Here is a 17,385-nt window from a genome sequence, read left to right as displayed (position 1 = left end):
TTTTTTTTTCTTTTTCTTTTTGAAAGTTAAATAAAAATAAACGTTTTATTTTAAGCACATTTTTGTTGTTTTTTATGAACCATGGTGATTTAAGCTGCATAAATACAGTCAAAACAGTGAAATAAACAGCAGCAACTACATGCAATCAACCCCATGTGCCTTTTAAATGAGTAATGCCTTCGACAGTGCAGGACAACACCCAAACTAGTGGGCGTGGCACAATACAGGTGAGGAAAGAAGGTAATCTCAAACAGGAAGCCGTGACAGGTGAATGATCTTCTGGCCATAACAGAAAACAAGACCGTACAAAGAACAGTATTTGAAGGTATGAAACACAGGCATTATATATTTGTATCATTCACAAACGTGCAACTAATTAAGCTAACATGAATTTGCAACAGGGACGAACTTTACAACAGGGAGGACGTTGCGAATGAGCAACTTGGAAGAACGCTCTGTTTTCTCATGTTGAGATAAGATATCATGAAACGGATAAAAATCATAATTCACAGACGTTTACAGTGCCTCAAGTTATCACCAGCTTTTGATAAGCTGCTTCATTAATGAAGAAACTTCTACCTCATCGAGACATTTTTTTAAGTTATCCCCCATGCTGCTTTATTGCTTGCAGTGCGTCGTGGATAAAAGCCAACTACCCACTTTGTTTATGACAGGCTGTAAAATAAACAAGATACAGGTCTATAATTTTATTATGTTGGCACAGGAAGATGCCAGAGAGGGGAAGACGCGATCAGAGTGGTGACTGCAAAAGCGGGGATAAGCGCTACACGCACAATCGAGACTACTCTGGGTATGACGCCGAGGAGAGGGGCACTGCAGGTGACAGGAGGGCCGGAGAAAACAGACAGAGGGATATGACAACTGCTTCTCACAGACATGAAGAAACCTCAAGACGGTAAATGTAGTTCTAAATATGGTCTGCATTCACTAAACCTTCATAAAGCCCGAAGATCATATTTAACTCTGCAATGTTTTGACCTAAAATTACATAAACCTGTAGCAAAATAAACGATTTAAAAACATTTTACTTTCCTTACAGGCCCAGAGAGACTTCAGGGGATCTCTCTGAGATGGAGTATTACGAACCACAACCGAAGCCAGCACTTTACAATTTCAGATACATATTAACCAGCAGAGGCAAGTATATTTGGTTTTAATTTCTTCTGTGAAACATTACATGCAAGCTACAATTTTTTTTGAAATATCCCTAAAATGCATTCAGGGATGTAAATTATATGATAACGAGAGGATAGTGCAAAAATTTGAAAATATACCACAATAGTAAATTATTTTTAAATGTTGCATTGGAACAGTTAGTATTTATTTATTTATTCCGTTGTTTAATTTAATGTGAAAAGAAGTTTCTTTAAACAATTATTTCAAGGCAAAAGTCAAAATCCCAATTTAAAAATATCTTTTTCTTAAAAAGCCATAAATCTTTGTCTCCAGGTATCTGCCAGCTTGCAGAGGTGTTTGTGAACCTGCTTATCATAATCTGTGCCGGGGTGCCTTACAGCAACAATGGGGGTTACCGTGACCTGGCCAGCCTCGGTGGATTATACGCTTATTACTACGGTGGTGCCGGTGCCTTCACTGGAGCCGATGCAAAGAGAGTGCAGGAGCTAGACCGGCTCTTCCATGAGCTTAAGCGGCCTCCGTACATCTTCACCATGGCGGCTGGTGGAATTTTAATGATCTACGCTTTTGCCATGCTGGGCCTGGGGATTTTCAGAGTCCCTTTCCGGTGTCCTCCTGTGCTGCTGGTTGAGGCTGTGCTGAGTTTCCTGATCGGTCTGGGGTACATCCCAGGAATTGCCATCTATTTTATCAAGCTGAAAGAAACCTATGACAACCCCATCTGTAAGGAGAGGGAGCAGATGTACAAGAGCAAAGGGCACCAAGGGTTTGATTGCAAGTACAATGGTGCAGACATTGCAGAGGGACTGTTTGGGGTCTTGGGGGTGGTTGTCTTCATCTTTGGTGCAGTGTTAGCTATCAGAGCTTTCAGGTCAGTGCGAGAGCTGAAAAAGCAAAGGACAAACCAGGATGATAATCTTTAAGCTGCCTTTCCTTTTTTTTTTTATTCACAAGTGAACAAAAGTAGGAGTGAGAAAAAAATCACTTTGACAGGATTTTGTTTCTTGTCACTCTCATTAGGTGTTACTTGTATATAAGCTGCTTATACATTTTTATGCCTTGATAGTTTTATACATACCTAATCTTTTTTATTCCTTATACCTGTTTACCACATCTTTCATATTTTCTATGAAGTTGTAGTTACAATAAACTACCAAAATAGTATAATATTACATGGTCATCTGTCATTGCATTTATCTGTGAAAGAGATGGCTGAAACAGGCTGAACTGACTTCCTGAAAACAAATGTCTTTGACATTTTAAAAGGAAATGGAGTTGAGTGTCACATGGTTTCTTTTTATAGTTTTAAAGCTTTTCTGATGGCTTTGGAGGGTTTTTTCCCTTTTCTTTTAACTTAATGTGTTGATTTAAAACACACACACACACATAAGTCTGAGAAAGACACACACTCTGTTCTTCTTATAGCACTCACAAGAGATAAACTTATTTTTAATTAAAATTTATTCTCAGAATTTGTCAACCACTTTACCTGAGCTTAGGATAACTCATAACTCTGAGCTTCACCAACAGATGGCATCTACTGTGATTAGGAATTTACAAAGATAAAACATTACATGTAAGTCCACAGCAGTGGTCACTGTTTCTTCTCATTTATTTTCTTGATCTGAGTATTGAACAGGACAACACATCAGCGATAACCGCATAACTTGCCCTTTTGGGCATGGATTAAGGGGTGAAATTACATATAAAAAATGCAAGGATGCTAATAATTCTAAGAATGTAAGAAATTTTAAAGTGATTTTGTTTTTTATTGGTTTGAAATAAACACCCTGAACTGGATACGTGGAAGACGATGGATGGATGGGTTGATATAACCATTAATAATGATAAGTAAAGTTGACACTGGACAAAAACAAAAAAATTCACAGTAAAAAGTTTTATTGCTACTTGGCTTAAAGTTAAAAACAAAACAAAAACCAGCCTGTCTGCTGAAAACTAATGATAGCAGCATTTAAAATAAAATAACCACCTTCCACTCTCAGTGTTCAAGAATATACAATTCTTTCTGACAAACCACAAAAGTGCCCATTGTTAGTTCTTTTCCTTAATAATTAATCTTCTTAATGATTCTTAAAAAAAAACTAAATTTGTAGCAGTAATCTGCATGCTCGAATAAAAACCTAAAAATATCGGATATGCTCCCTTTTGTACAAATAAATCACATTTTGTATGTATTCTATGTTTTTTTCCCTGTAGCCTTATATTTAGAGCATGCTTTCAACAATAAATACAGTTATAGTACCATCAATAGTACCATAATGGGTGACAGATTTCTGTATAAGCCCAATGACTTTAAATTCTGTAGCAAAAAAGGGAAATATTAATTTGCATGAAAAAAAAAGTACAAAAATAAACATCACTTTCTTGGCATTCAGGAAAACAAATATTCAAGCATTTCTTGAAAACAATATGCATAAAGGAATAGTGAGATTAAACAATGGCTACTTTGGTCACATTTTAAACAAATGGAGCATCTCTGATCGGTTTCATTCACCATATTCACACAGAATTACAGTCGATCCATTGTTTCACACAGACATGCATACACTTACAGTATGTGTGCGCTAAAGCTTTTATCTACACACAAACACAGACATTTTGCAACACAGATGCACAGGGAGCTTGTTATGTTGTGCAAAGAGAAATTATACCGAATAGTTAACAAAAGAAGAAGGTTAAAATAAAAACACTGAAACTGCAGCCTAACAAATGCACATACCCTCTACTTTGTGTACAAATGCATTTAACTGCATGAGTATTGAGCTCGCGAGCCCCTTCCACTAAAGAATTAAAGGGAATATTTTAAGCCAATGCAATGTACCCCTCCATCTTCCCTCTGTTTGTGCATACAATCTGCTTATGTACATGCACACTGATTACAGATGGATCATTATCCAAATGTACTTCTATTTTGTGAGTATATTATACCGGACAGAGGGTGAATACATGGTATCAACCAAAAGACAGACTGAACGCATGAATGTACAACAACGGTACAAATGTTATAAAGTAAAAGGACCCAGTTAGTTTAAAGAGCACTAAATATAGCAATGCAGTACAGTCCCAGACTGACATGGCAGCTGGGGGCAAACTCATAAAACCACACTGCCAAAGTGCCAAAGGGACATAAAAAAAAAAAGCAACACAATGCAAATTACAAACACAACCTCCACAAACATTATACACACACACCAGCCAATATTCATTATCAGACATATTGAAACATGAGTCGTATAGTTAAAGGTGATGGGAAATTGATGCTCTGATATACAGGTATATATGTACACTTTGCATATTTTACAAGGGATTTTACCACTGTGGGATATGAAACCTTATAGAAAGTTCAGTTTCTCCTCTCCAGACTTCATTAACATTTCAGATATGTATCAGTAACATTCACAATCATAGGCTAGCTTAGCTCTCCACGTGGCATCTACACCTGCAGTGCCCGTCAGTGTTCCACTGCCAGTGATCCAGATGTGTGGCACTATGTGTGGGCTCCAATTGTGGAGGTCTAGGCACAGACAGAACCACAGAGTCCAATGTGTTTGGCATGTCAGACCCAGCAAGGACTGATCAATAAAGTGACAGGAATAAAATGATTATCTTTATCACAAAACTGGATTTGCTCTTTGTAATTTTAGATGTTTAAAAAAAAAGCATTTGGGAGTTAAAATTAGTTCTTGAATTCTGAAAAAGCAGAATACGGACAGTACCGATGCATCTAAATATGATCTCAGACTCCTACATGTGGATAATAACTGTATGTCCTGATTTTCATTAACTTATATTTACACAGAGTAAAAGCAATGCAGGAAGATAGTGTTAGTTTATGTAGTGTTAATTTAAAATATTTAAATATAAGTTAAGATACTAACAAAACTCTAAGTGGTGACAAACAAAAATACTTTGAATGAAAAAAATATCTTTGTGATGTTAATAAGACTTAAAAATATTGTAAATTAAGTATATTGTCAGTGTCGTCATAGACAAAAGATGATGCACTTGGCTGAGGGAAGCCACAATAATCTCAGAACACTATGCTAAAAAAAAAATTATATAATAAAATTAAATATACATAACTCTGGATATTACTATTATATTCTATGTACAAGGTGCTTTTGACAGTGTATATTCTTTTCAGGAGATAAAACAAGGAGGAATTCATACCCACACAGCATTTAAGGCATCATCACTGACTTCTCACTCATTCACATAGAGCCAAAGACCTCATTCACAGACAGAACATCAACGGAAAGAAACAAAAGGCTCCTCACTTCAAAATACTGAGTAGTGTTACATTAAGGCTAAAAGAGAACACTGAAAGGTCTGAATGTACAACGGCTGTGTAGATCCTTCCAACATGTAGTGGCAACCAGAAGAAATAAAAATCTATTGTAGTAATCACTGACAAGAGCAATTACCCAACTTTGGCCTTCTCTTAGCCACAGCAGCTCTGCAGAGTTGCTTCCTCTTTTGGCACAATGCGGGGAGGTTTAGGACTGGACAATGTGAGGTTTCCAAGGCTGCAGAACATATAACTGACAGTTTAAACAATAATGTATTTTTTCTGTCATTTATATGACAATACATTTGACTATATATTTAAAAAAAACATGGATGATGTGCACTACTGAAGCATTAAGTTAGACCCCCTTTTGCATTCAGAACTGCCTTAATTCTTCATAGCATAGACTCAGCAAGGTGCTTGAAACATTCCTCAGAGATCTTGCTCTACGTTAGCATGATAGCATCATACAGTAGCTGCAGATTTGTCAAGCGCACATGATGTGAAGCTCCTGTTCACCACATCCCAAAGCTGCTCCATTAGATTGAGATCTGGTGACTGTGGAGGCCATTTGAATAAAGTAACTCATTGACATGTTCAAGAAACCAGTTTGAAGGAATTGACGTTATCTTTCTGAAAGCAGCCATCAGAAGATTTGTACAATGTGCTCATAAAGGGTTGGACATGGTCAGCAACAAGACTCAGGTAGACTGTGGTGTTTAAACAAATCTCCATGGGTATTAACTATGAAGAAATAATACCTCCCACACCCTTACACCACCAGCAGTAGACTTAACTGTTTATGCGAGGTAGGATGAACCCATCCTTTCATGCTATCTACATCAAATTCAGACACTCCCACTTGAATGATGCCACAGAAATCAAGACTCATCAAACAAGGCAACATTTTCCCATCTTTTGTTGTGCATGTTTGGGGAGCTAACACAACTTGTTCTTAGCTCACAGTAATGTCATCCAAGGTAGATCTTCTGAAAGGTTCAATGTGTCATGCAGGCAGAGGTGCTCTTCTGCATATGTTGGTTGTAATCTGTGGTTATTTGGGGTACTGCTGTTTACCTATAAGCTCAAAGAAGTCTGCCCATTCTCGCCTAACCTCTGACATCAACAAGGAATTTTTCCACAGAGAACTGCCACTCACTGGATATTTTCTCTTTTTCAGACCATTCTCTGTAAACTTTAAAGGTGGCTGTCTGGGAAAATCTCAAATCAGCAGTTTCTGGAATATTCGTACCATCCCGTCTGGCACCAACAGCACTGAAATTACCTTTCTTCCCCGATTCTGATGCTCGCTTTAAACTTAAGCAGGTCGTCTTGATGAGGTCTACACATCTAAATGCTTTGAGTTGCTGCCGTGTGATTGGCTAGTTAGATATTTTTGTTAATGAACAGCTGAATAGGTGTACCTAACAAAGTGTCCAGTGGTTGTACTTATTCTTAATGGAAGGGACTGAAATAGTGCGTTCTTATTTGGGCACCTTTTACTGCTGCGACACTCATAATATTTGTACATTAACTGTGTGTAGCCACAACTAAAGCAGCCATATGATTACAAAGGCGTGTGGACATAAATGTGCCCAAGTAAAAATGAAAGCTACATCAAGCTCTTCCTTTTATGATATGTTATCAATACACAGGCAGCAAATCTCAATGTTTTTAGTAAAACATACAGGTGCTGTAACTTGTTCCTTCACCAATTTGATTTGGGAAAGTCAATTTATTCTACCCAGAAAGCTAATTAAATGATATGCCAATGCTTTTAATGTAGTTTTTCAGATAACACAGTGATAAGGCAGTCCTTCCTGCATTTTGTTTTTGTCAGTTGCACACATTTCTATGATGTATAATAAATGACTGAAAAAAATGCAAGAGAATAGGGTTTCAGTTCTCTTAAGGGTCTAAACACCACACGCCAAACCTCACCTGGATGTATGAGTAGTGCATTATAGAGGTAAGATTTAAAACATTTTGCAAAGTAAAAACGTCAACAATGAAATCTGCCTCAAGGGACAGGATGGACTGATGGTGTCAAATTTTAAAAAGCAGAAGCAGAAGCAGCCTCCAAAATTCAAATATACTAAAATGTAAGTACCAGAGGGGATATTTTCACACATGCAGTACAAATCCTGATTTTATATCTCTTGGCCTTACAATATGTAATACTTCAGTTTTGTGTCTTAGCTCATTTGTCCAGTCCACTATCCAGTGACCATAAAACTGACTAAATTCAAATGAATCTTTTATCTTCCTATGAATGTTCTAAGGAGCTCATTTTATAATGCACTGTCACAGAATATACTGCAGTAACAGTTGTTAACCTCTACTAATTGCCTCTTGCTTTACAACTAAATGACTTTGATATTGCATTGCTCTACATAGAAAAAATATTCAGTCTTAATGTCAGCAGTGTAAGCACATCACATCGGCCACCCGCTAGATGTGAGTTTGTACTTTACTATGTAGGAGTGATAGACAATTCTTTATATATGGTGTGGAAATGCTAACGATTAAAAACAGACACAATGAAAATGCAGTTGTGTTGTTTTCAGATCTGTGTGTATTATAAGCATTAAGACTCTCTGATTTCCTTCTTAAGCCACAGGTGGAGGAGGAGGAGGAGAGCCGAAGCTGTGCCAGTCCCGGTCTCTTAGAGACACTATCCATCCTGCAAATTCAACTATCAAGCTCACGTTTCTGAAACACAGCCAGGATGTAGGGAGCTCTAGGCTGTGTCTTCTGTAGTAGGCACTTTTTCATGTTTCCGTCATAGTACTTCCCTCCAGGATCTGAGAGACAACAGAGCTCCTGGAGAAAAGATCTGACATGATCTCTTGCACACCCTCCAGATTGCTTTGCTTTCCAAGTAAAGGGAAATGCTGCTGACGAGTTCAAACACTCGAGGTATCCAATTTCAGGTCAGGCTTGTTCTTTGTCTAATACAGCCAGCTTTCTGTTTCACAATATTCTGTTACAAACTGAAATTTTTTTTTTTTTTTTTTTTTTGCCTTTGTTCTCTCAGATACTCAGACCGTACACTTTTTTTGACCTCACGTTAAAAGGCATCATTTAGTGACCATTAAGATGCCACAGGTTTGTCTTGTTCTCACAAAGTATCTGAATGGCAACTTTAACTGGACTTTCCCTCATGTATGAGAAAACTCATCTGTCCCAGAATGGCACAATCACAGAAATCCTCCCCCTTAGAGGGCGGTATCATAAACCTCCTGTTGTAGGATAGGAGTCGGGCCTGGACCTGGAACCAGGCTGGATGGAAATGCTGGGGGGTGTGGATGATCCCACACCGGATCTTTTAAGGAGGAGGGTGTGGTTGGTGCAGAGGGGCCTGAGACTAGAGGGCTCTGGCCTCGTAGCTGCTCCCTGACTTCCTGCTCCAGACTAGGAGGCACAATCAGCTGGTCCTCTGGGTCCTGCTGTGCTGGAGCTGTGAAATAGCCAGACTTTTTCTTGGGAGCCTCTAGGGCAACCTCAATTAGGTTGTGACTGTCTTCAGGGGCTACCACAGAACCATTGGACAACTTCTTCCCAAACAGGCTGGATGTGGAGGGAGATTTCTTAAGGTCAGCAATCTCTCTCCCACATACAGCAAGCAGGCAGCCGTTTGTAGCAGAAACCACCACGCTGTTCTGTCTGCGCATTTTACCCCCGGGATGGTCAAAGCCTCGTTTTTCAAAGTCCAAGTCTTTGGGGCTCTCATGGGGCCCCGACCGCAGCTGAAAAGCACAACAGTGAATGTCTACTTCCACTTCTAATTTGCTGCCATTGGAGATGACACCCTCGAGTGGAGCTTCATCATCACTGTCCAAGCCATTGTCCGACTGGTTACTTGAGAATGTGGTGCTGGACGGCTGCTGCTGGAATAGACCTGGGTGGGGTCCGGTCCCACCTGAGCCTGGCACCATGATGCCGCACAGTGTGGTAGCAGGGTGTAGGCTACAGCGTCTCTCTGGGCGGGTCACAGTGCCAGAGGACGGGTGTTCATCTGAAGCGGTGGACCCCGCTTCGCTGCCGATCTCTGAAGCTGATGTCTCACTGCTGAACTCAGTGACAATGCCACTGCTGGAGGAGAGGTTGGTGACTGGGTCGCTAGGGCCCGGGATCACAGACGCAGGAACGGGAGCAGGAGCAGGGCCCCGTGGCTCGGTGGTGGTGACCGGCGGCTCACATGTGCAGCTGTCCTCACCAATGTGCAGGGACACCACGACAGCGCCGATGTTGTCCTTGCAACCGTAACTTTGGGCAAGTGAACACAACTTCTTAGCAGCAGCACGGGGATCCCGGACAGCCTGCACGGTGCAAACAGCCTCCTGGTAGGAAACTCGCTCAAACAGGGATCGATTCCCCAGGATCAAGAACTCATCCTGGGAACAAAGCGGCTCAGTGTGCACCCAGGGCTTTGGAAGCACCCAGGGAGACAGATAAGAGCAGCCCAACAGGCGAGAGCAGCATGTCACTCCACTCACTTTGTTATCCTACAAAACAGAAGCACCATTAGAACCGCAGCAGAGCGTATAGCCTCATAATGTTTACACAGTGGAATATGACTGAGCATATTAACACTAGATTAGAGGCTATGTGCAATTGCTCCCATTTAACAGCTGAAAACCAACATAGGCATTACCTCTGTAATAATGGCTTTACTGACTTTAACCCGCTCCATTTCCTCAGTGCAGTTCTCCAAACTGTAAACCTTAGAGAGAGGTACAGGTTGTCCATTTCGGCACAGCACGGCTTGGCAGGTACCCACATTGGCCACAGTAAGGCTAAAGGATGCTCCTGGATCTGAAGTCTCACGGTGGATATAACACAGCAGGCCAGATGCACCCAGCTTCTGACCGGCCATACCAAGTTTCCTGCGCCCCCACCAATCGCCAAACGACAAAAACAAACTCTTTCAGTCAGTGAATGCAAGTAAAAACCAGGTATTGATAATGAAAAACAGTTACACAGAACAACATGTTACCTGTGTGAGGTGAGGAAAGTGTTGCACATATACACACTGTCAACACTAGAGTGCTGCAGCTCCTCGCACAGCACGTCTCCCATAGTGCACTGCAACAGGCGAGGCACTTCCTCGTTGCGGTCTCCGTCAAAGATACCATAGCATGCTTCCACGCTGTCTCTGAAGTGGTCTACAGCCAGCACAGACACACACAACCTGTCCCCAACAAAAGATGCACAACAATAGATTTAGCAGATCCATCCACAAAAGTTCATACCAACCCTGTTTTCAAAAACGTCGCCACGCTGTGTAAAATGTACAGCGCTCAGCATATTTATCAGAACACCACTGATAAATCTATGGCAATGAATGAACAGTGTTTGTAATTGCCAACATTATTTATTGTTTCTGTAAAAGTTAATCCGTCACTATGTGTTTCTTAAATATGACAGGTGGTCTAAGAAATTATCAAGTACTGAGAATAAAAACAAAGTGTAAAATATTTAAACTGTGCATTTAAATAAGAAGACATTATGTTCAATGTAGAGACTGAGAAATCAACCAGCGGCCTTCAGTTGCCACTGCATTAGAAAATTGCACTGCGTGGGCTTATGGCAGTGCAGTGAAAACAAGGAATCAATGAAAACTGCATCCACACAAAAACAATGTGAAACTCTACAGTGGAAAGAAACAGATGTGCATACATTGAGATCAAGAAACTGTGCTGTTGCTTGGCTGGGCCCAAACTCTTAAGATGGGCTGAGGCAACAGTATTATAGTTTCACTGTATGAAAGGTAAATAAATTATAAGCCACCACTATATGAATTATTGTTAAAAATAAATGATTCCAGTAACAGGTAATGATAAAATTGATATTAAATAAAGACAACCCTATAACATAGTTATAGAAGAAAAACACAAAACAGAGAAGATCTGTACACACTTGTTCCTTTGCCCGCTCATTTCAGAGTAGCCATGCTTCCAAGGAGTGGAGGCGCTCAGAGAGTCTCCTGCTGTTGTGGTAGATTTCTGGTCTAATTTCAGGGTGGTGATGTGGCTAAAAATAAAAGAGAAAAAAGAAATACACTAGAGTGCACTGTACACCTTTATTGTGTGCCCCTATGTGACAAGAAGCTCAGTATTGGGTGTTGCGCCTCACCTGAAGAGATTGAGGGTTTTGTGTTCCAGCATCAGGCTGCTGTTGCCTGTCAGGTCCAGCTCTTGTAAAGTGGCAGGCAGGGAATCGGGCAACTGGATCTCAGTGAGCTCATTGCAGCTTAGATCGACAAGCTAAAGAGATGCAAAACCAGGTGAGCCGAAACACGCTTAAAGTTGATCGTGTGACACAAAGAAAACTGCAACGGGCCTGACCTTGATCTCAGGGAGGTTGAGGATCTCTGGAAAGACGCTGATGTGGTTTGAGTGTGCTATGAGGGTGTGCAGTCTCTTACAGCTGGACACAGTGGAGGGTATTGTTTTTAGATTGTTGCCGCTTAAATTTAGCTCCTCCAGCAGTTCCAGCTTACTTAGCTTACTAAAGACACACAAACATGAAACAATAACAGCTGGGCTGAAAAGGGAAAAACTTACATTGAATTTATAATGCAAGTAATGCTTCAGTAATTATTCTTAATAATAACTTCTTTAACTGCACAGTAACCCTAAAGAAGCACCACACATTTTGTTGATCCTCATAAAGTATTTTGTAGGTGCTTAAAAGGGTTCAATTTGCACCTTGGTTTAAACTAATAGTTAAGACACACAGAAGGCAGGAGAACTCACCTGGCAGGGAATGAGAGTAACTGGTTGTAGGCAATGTGGAGGATCCGCAGGTTCTGGTGTCCGATCAGCAGAGCGCCACAGTTCTCGCTCAGGTTGTTCCCCGTCAGGTAGAGCTCCTGGAGTGTGCTGAGGCTCTCCTCTGATTGGCTGCTCGGCGGAATGCTTTCCAAGGCATTGGCTGACACGTTTAAGTATTTCAGGCTGTAAGAGAAGACAAACAGAAAAACAATTAACACAACAGCTCAAGTAATCAGCAGTGCATCTGAGGAACGCACCCACCCATTCAAATCCCGTTTACCGCAGCTGATGTTCAAGCTAAAAGGTTTTGAAGACTGTTGATGACTGATAAACGGTATCAGTAACACCGCATGATTCTCATATTGAATATACTTGACAGAGTATATTTCGGTGAAAGTGAAGCGAGCTCAGTCTGCTGGTGTTCGGGAGGCCGGGTGCAAATTGAATTTAATTACGACACATTTTCATCCTGTTTGCGATGAAACATGTTTAACTGCAAATTAAATAATATTCCAGGTGGCCTCAGCTTCTGCGTCTGAAATCTGCATTTAAAGAATTATAGAGATTTTAGGAGCTTCCATATTTTCTAACATAAAAAGCCTTCTTCTAATTTATTCTTGCGGGTGGAGCATTGATTTGCATTTCATTGACCCTGCGCATTAAAGTGGGCCAGTAATATGAGCTCCAGTGGTTGTTATGTAATTGGTGTCAAGTCATTTTCTGTGTTTATCATGTACTGTAAAGTAATAAAACTTGTCCCTCTGACCCAGTGAGGAGTGAACCTCATCACGCTGTTGTTATAAACCAGCCTCAGACATTACTGGCGTGCACTGACATCTCTCCAGCTCATACACACCACGATAAAGTTTACAGCTTATTTGGAGGTCTGGCTTTTTTTTTATGTTTAACATAGTTAAATAAAAAATTTAATGTAGTCGTGTTCAGTTAGTTACTGAGAAACCTAATTAAAATATATACACTGTTTAAAATGCTTTTAATTACAAATGAGTAACATCCATGAGGTTAAGGTTGTCTCCGGTAGGAGAAAATCGCCTTGGATCTGGAGACTACTGCATCAAAACCCTTTACCTTCTTAATGAGCACATGCTCAGAGTACAACAAATGGGATGGATGAGCTAAAATGTGACTCTTTTTGACCTGGTTGCGTATCTCTGGATATTCTGGGTCACTAAGTAGTTGGAGAACAAAACCATAAAAGGATTTTCAGTGCTACTTTCATTCTGAACTTTTAAAAAAATAAAATACTGGAGGCTGCCAGTGCTGCCTGTCAGCCTCCTAGTAGATTATTATGGTATAAATTTGAAAATCCTTGGTAATTTCAGAAAGTTTACCTGAACTTGTGTGACATTTTAAGCAGACACACCTATGGCATGAATTTCAAAATTCTAAGTCGCCTCGTTCTCGAGTTATCGCATGGACAAACTTGGGTGTCCGCACCGCCTGCCCGGCAGGGTGATGACTAGGGATGGGTGTCGTTTAGGTTTTATCCGATACCGGTGCCAAACCGGTACTTTTGAAACGGTGCCGGTGCTTAAACGGTGCTCAAACCGGTGCTCAAAGAATGGAGAACACAAAATTGGTTCAAAAACCTCTCATGTTCAGCTGGTTTTTTTGTAAAAAGATAACAATGTTAGCCTTTTCTGCAGCTATGGGGCATATATGGTATCACTCTTGGCTGGAAGCAGTGCTTAAACAATGGAAAAAACACAAACTTTGTCCAAAAACCTCTCATGTTTAGCTGTTTTCCACTTTTTCTTTGGTCATTTTAGCCTTTTTGGCCAGGGTGAAGGGAGTATCTGCCATCAAACAAGAAGACAGCCGCATGTAACTACAACGGTGTTTGCTAGTTCACCTTACATGCATTAATGTAATAACGTGGTTAGCCTACTCAACGTAAATTACACACGAACAACATTAAGCTACTTACGCAGAGAAGAACGGCTGCTGCTGCCATCATCATCATCATCATTTCTGCTACACTGGCAGGGCTAGGGGCCAGGACTCTCCTCTTCGGGTTCTTGGGGGATGTTGCTAACTCCGGGTCCGATAACAGGCACCACACCCGCAGTAGATGTGCTCGGTGTGAGGTCTCGCAGCAAGCTATCAAATACGGCGCATTTCTCGGCTTTTAAAAACAAACGCTAAGCGTCGCCAGGTGTTTCATCGGATTCGAGGTGTTACCTCCTTTGACAGTATCACAGTATCAGCTTAAAGCACTTGTTGCAGGCTGCTGAGTTTGCATATTTTGCTGTGAAGTACAGCCAGACTTTTGACCGCTTCGCTTTGGGCATTTTTAATCTGTAGCTCTGCTCTAAAAGAACGTACGTACCTGGACCCGCCTACTATCCTCGGAAACGTAAAATGATTGGCTAGAATTCAAAGTGTATCACAGCTCAGGGAAAAAAAGCACCGAAATAAAGCACCGAAATGTGCGCTGTTTTTCGGTCTGGTTACTACCGTTTATGTCAGAACCGGTGCCGATACCGGTACCCATCCCTAGTGATGACAATACCCCATCGGTCATTTATGGCTAAGGGATAAAAACATAACTTTATACGCTAAAGTTTGTTTACCAGCAATCAAAATTCTATCATTCTACCAAACCTGAAGAAACACCTACAGCCTACAGAGTAATTTCTTTATTGCCCGGTTCATAACATTTAATAAAGCAATAAAGAAAGATTAGGCCATCTTCTCCTTTATTTCCCAAGGGACAGCCACAGCAGTTGGATTGTCAGTTTGATCTGTTACAGATTTTACACTGGATGTCCTTCAAAACACACCCCTCCCATTAATCCAGGCTTGGGACCAGTACCAGGAGTCCAGTAGTTTGTGATCCCCTGAGGCTCTGGTCCCATAACAGGGATCTTTTTTGTGTAAGACAAATGTGTTAGCCACTACACCATGGTATCAAAAATTAAGTAAGTAATAAGTAAGTAGCTAAGTAATAAAAAAAGATCATTAAATTTAATAAGTTACATTACAGTACATTTTTTGAATAAACGGTTACATTATATTGCATTTTTCAGATGGGTAGCTAGTATTCTGTAACCTATTTTATTTGGAATAAAAATAACCCTCCTAACATCGCTCTCAGGAAACACATACTGCACAAAGTAGTCACTCCCATTACATCTCGGCAATAGAGACAGTAAAGTGCATTAGACCATTTGAACTGCTAATGGGTGTTAAAAGATTTACCACACAGGAAACAGGAGAGAAAATGAATCTCCAGTTATGGCGTGGAATGCTCCACTGATCTTGACCACAATCTCTTCCTATAATCTCCACTTCATTCCCAAAACAATGAGCTGTAGTACAATGACTGTCCACTGCAACACAACAGGGAAGTCACTGCCAATAAAAGTTTCAAAGCAGACAAACCAGCTGATAAAGGACACAAATGATAACACGAAAAAGTCAAAAAGGCCACTGAAAAAAGAAGGAGAGAGTACAGCGATTCAGACTTACTTTAAGGCCTTCAGAAACAGACTCTCTGGAAGCTCAGCTAGCATGTTGTGCTGGAGGTCCAGGGCTTCCAGAGGGACATGGTCAAGGAGTTCAGGCACTCTTTGCAAGCGATTGTACCCCGTCAGCAGCTTCCTCAAACTCAAGCTGTTAAGCAGTCTGCTGGAGGCCAGAAGACACATCACAGAGCAAGATCAGGACAAGAAAAAGCACTTATGAAACTTTGCGGGTGGTGGGTAGCCCTCACCAATCTATCAGTGACCTACTGACCTACAGTTTACCTGCCCATACAAACTAGCACAATAGCTTTTCCCCCAGATACCAGCAACAAAGTTATGAGTGCGTACAGAAAACAGGGGAGCAGCATCCAGTTTTCAAAAGTCTTTTCTGATTCATTCACTGTTGTCTGATACAAATACTAGAGCCTGGCAGTGAATGAGGGTACTCTGAGCCAGGCACTATAAGATGGCCACATTTTAATGTAGCAGCCAAAACACACAGACACAAGAAAACCTCACACCACATTTTCACTACTGTAAAAAATGGTCTTTATCTGCACCAGCTGGCATTCATGCGAGTAGTTAGAAAGAATGTGTAAAACCATATCTCATTATTAAGGATTTTAGGCAGCTGTTTATTAAACGACAGGCGGAATAAATTCAATTTATGCAAAAATGTTAAAAAAAGGTTCATAACCTGGAAGGAAGCTCCGACAGGAGGTTACGTGTAATGTCCAGCATTTCAATTTTTCTGCAGTCACACACCCAGTCTGGAAGATACTCCAAGAGGTTCCTGTCTCAACACACACACACACACAGACACACACACACGAACTGAGCAGTTGGTCAGGCCAAACCGATATTCTCCAGGGCCATTTAGCCCTGCAAATGATCTGTACTTTAACAAAAACAATTAGCGCATGCAGTTGGGGATAGATGTTTGGTAGAAAGAAATTGTGCAGATGTTTCTCACACTGGCAAAAACACAAGACAGCTTATTTAACCACTGGCCTATTTCAAAGTTTGAAAGGTTCGTGACCTTAAAAGAGAATTTCTCAGATTTGCGCATCTTTTACTCATTCATCTGTCCAGCTATTATTTAATCCCTACAGGCAAAGTGACTCTAACAGCTGAAAGGATGAGAATATACTGCAAAGGGGCTTCAGCTGCCTTTGCCTACAAGATAAAAAAAAAAAACAAAGCGATGATTACAAGTCCCATAAATTTTCCATAAATATTGTAACTCCAAATCCTTTAACAGTTAAATAAGTACACAGAATATCTGTTTGGAGATTGTTGGGTGATAATGATCTATTTCAGTATTCATGTTGATTTACAACCACATAAACACTGAGCAGAACTAGATTAATGAGCACAAAGACAAAGATACTATTTTTAGACATCAGCGTCTCTGTAGCCACTTCTTATTCCCAGCCAGAACTCACTGTGATAGGTCCATGTGCGTCAGCTGGTTAGGGACTGGATAGATGTTGACTGTTGTAAGGCCTGTAGGCAGATAAAGGCAGCAATCATCAACCAAACATCTGGACCATTCCTACGTGCACTTACATGATGCATGTAACAGTGGAGGGAAGGGCAGGAACATACAGACAAATAGCCAGTGATGCATTAATAGCAGCTACTTGACGCT

General features: G+C 40.7%; 2 protein-coding genes across 3 annotated transcripts in view; one reads left to right on the top strand and one right to left on the bottom strand.

Annotated features, from left to right (window-relative positions):
- Window positions 1-217: 217 nt before the first annotated feature.
- marveld3 (MARVEL domain containing 3) lies at window positions 218-2,939 on the top strand. Its single transcript, XM_084933706.1, has 4 exons — window positions 218-325; window positions 725-916; window positions 1,061-1,158; window positions 1,471-2,939. The coding sequence occupies exons 2-4, from the start codon at window positions 729-731 to the stop codon at window positions 2,079-2,081; spliced, it is 897 nt and encodes a 298-aa protein (XP_084789832.1). The 5' UTR covers window positions 218-325; window positions 725-728; the 3' UTR covers window positions 2,082-2,939.
- A 101-nt stretch (window positions 2,940-3,040) lies between these two features.
- The window catches only part of phlpp2 (PH domain and leucine rich repeat protein phosphatase 2), a 40,954-nt gene continuing 26,609 nt past the window's right edge, over window positions 3,041-17,385 (bottom strand). For both annotated transcript variants that reach the window (XM_084933695.1, XM_084933685.1), the window contains exons 10-19: window positions 17,180-17,240; window positions 16,432-16,527; window positions 15,739-15,894; window positions 12,229-12,429; window positions 11,818-11,980; window positions 11,606-11,736; window positions 11,390-11,503; window positions 10,467-10,661; window positions 10,125-10,356; window positions 3,041-9,975 (exon numbers count right to left, since the gene is read on the bottom strand). In XM_084933695.1, coding sequence (XP_084789821.1) covers window positions 8,686-9,975; window positions 10,125-10,356; window positions 10,467-10,661; window positions 11,390-11,503; window positions 11,606-11,736; window positions 11,818-11,980; window positions 12,229-12,429; window positions 15,739-15,894; window positions 16,432-16,527; window positions 17,180-17,240 — 2,639 coding nt within the window. In that variant the 3' untranslated portion in view covers window positions 3,041-8,685. The remainder of the gene's footprint in view (window positions 9,976-10,124; window positions 10,357-10,466; window positions 10,662-11,389; window positions 11,504-11,605; window positions 11,737-11,817; window positions 11,981-12,228; window positions 12,430-15,738; window positions 15,895-16,431; window positions 16,528-17,179; window positions 17,241-17,385) is intronic.

Source organism: Perissodus microlepis, chromosome 1 (assembly GCF_051167445.1).
Source record: "Perissodus microlepis isolate ML-2025 ecotype Zambia chromosome 1, ASM5116744v1, whole genome shotgun sequence".
NCBI lineage: Eukaryota > Metazoa > Chordata > Actinopteri > Cichliformes > Cichlidae > Perissodus > Perissodus microlepis.
The sequence above is the reverse complement of the archived record's forward strand: the minus strand, read 5'-3'. Positions and strand labels throughout refer to the sequence as shown.

Coding starts and splice junctions, on each gene's coding strand:
- marveld3 (XM_084933706.1), top strand. CDS start 729: ATGCCAGAGAGGGGAAGACGCGATCAGAGTGGTGACTGCAAAAGCGGG. Junction 917..1,060: donor CATGAAGAAACCTCAAGACG/GTAAATGTAGTT, acceptor CTTTCCTTACAG/GCCCAGAGAGACTTCAGGGG. Junction 1,159..1,470: donor ATACATATTAACCAGCAGAG/GCAAGTATATTT, acceptor CTTTGTCTCCAG/GTATCTGCCAGCTTGCAGAG.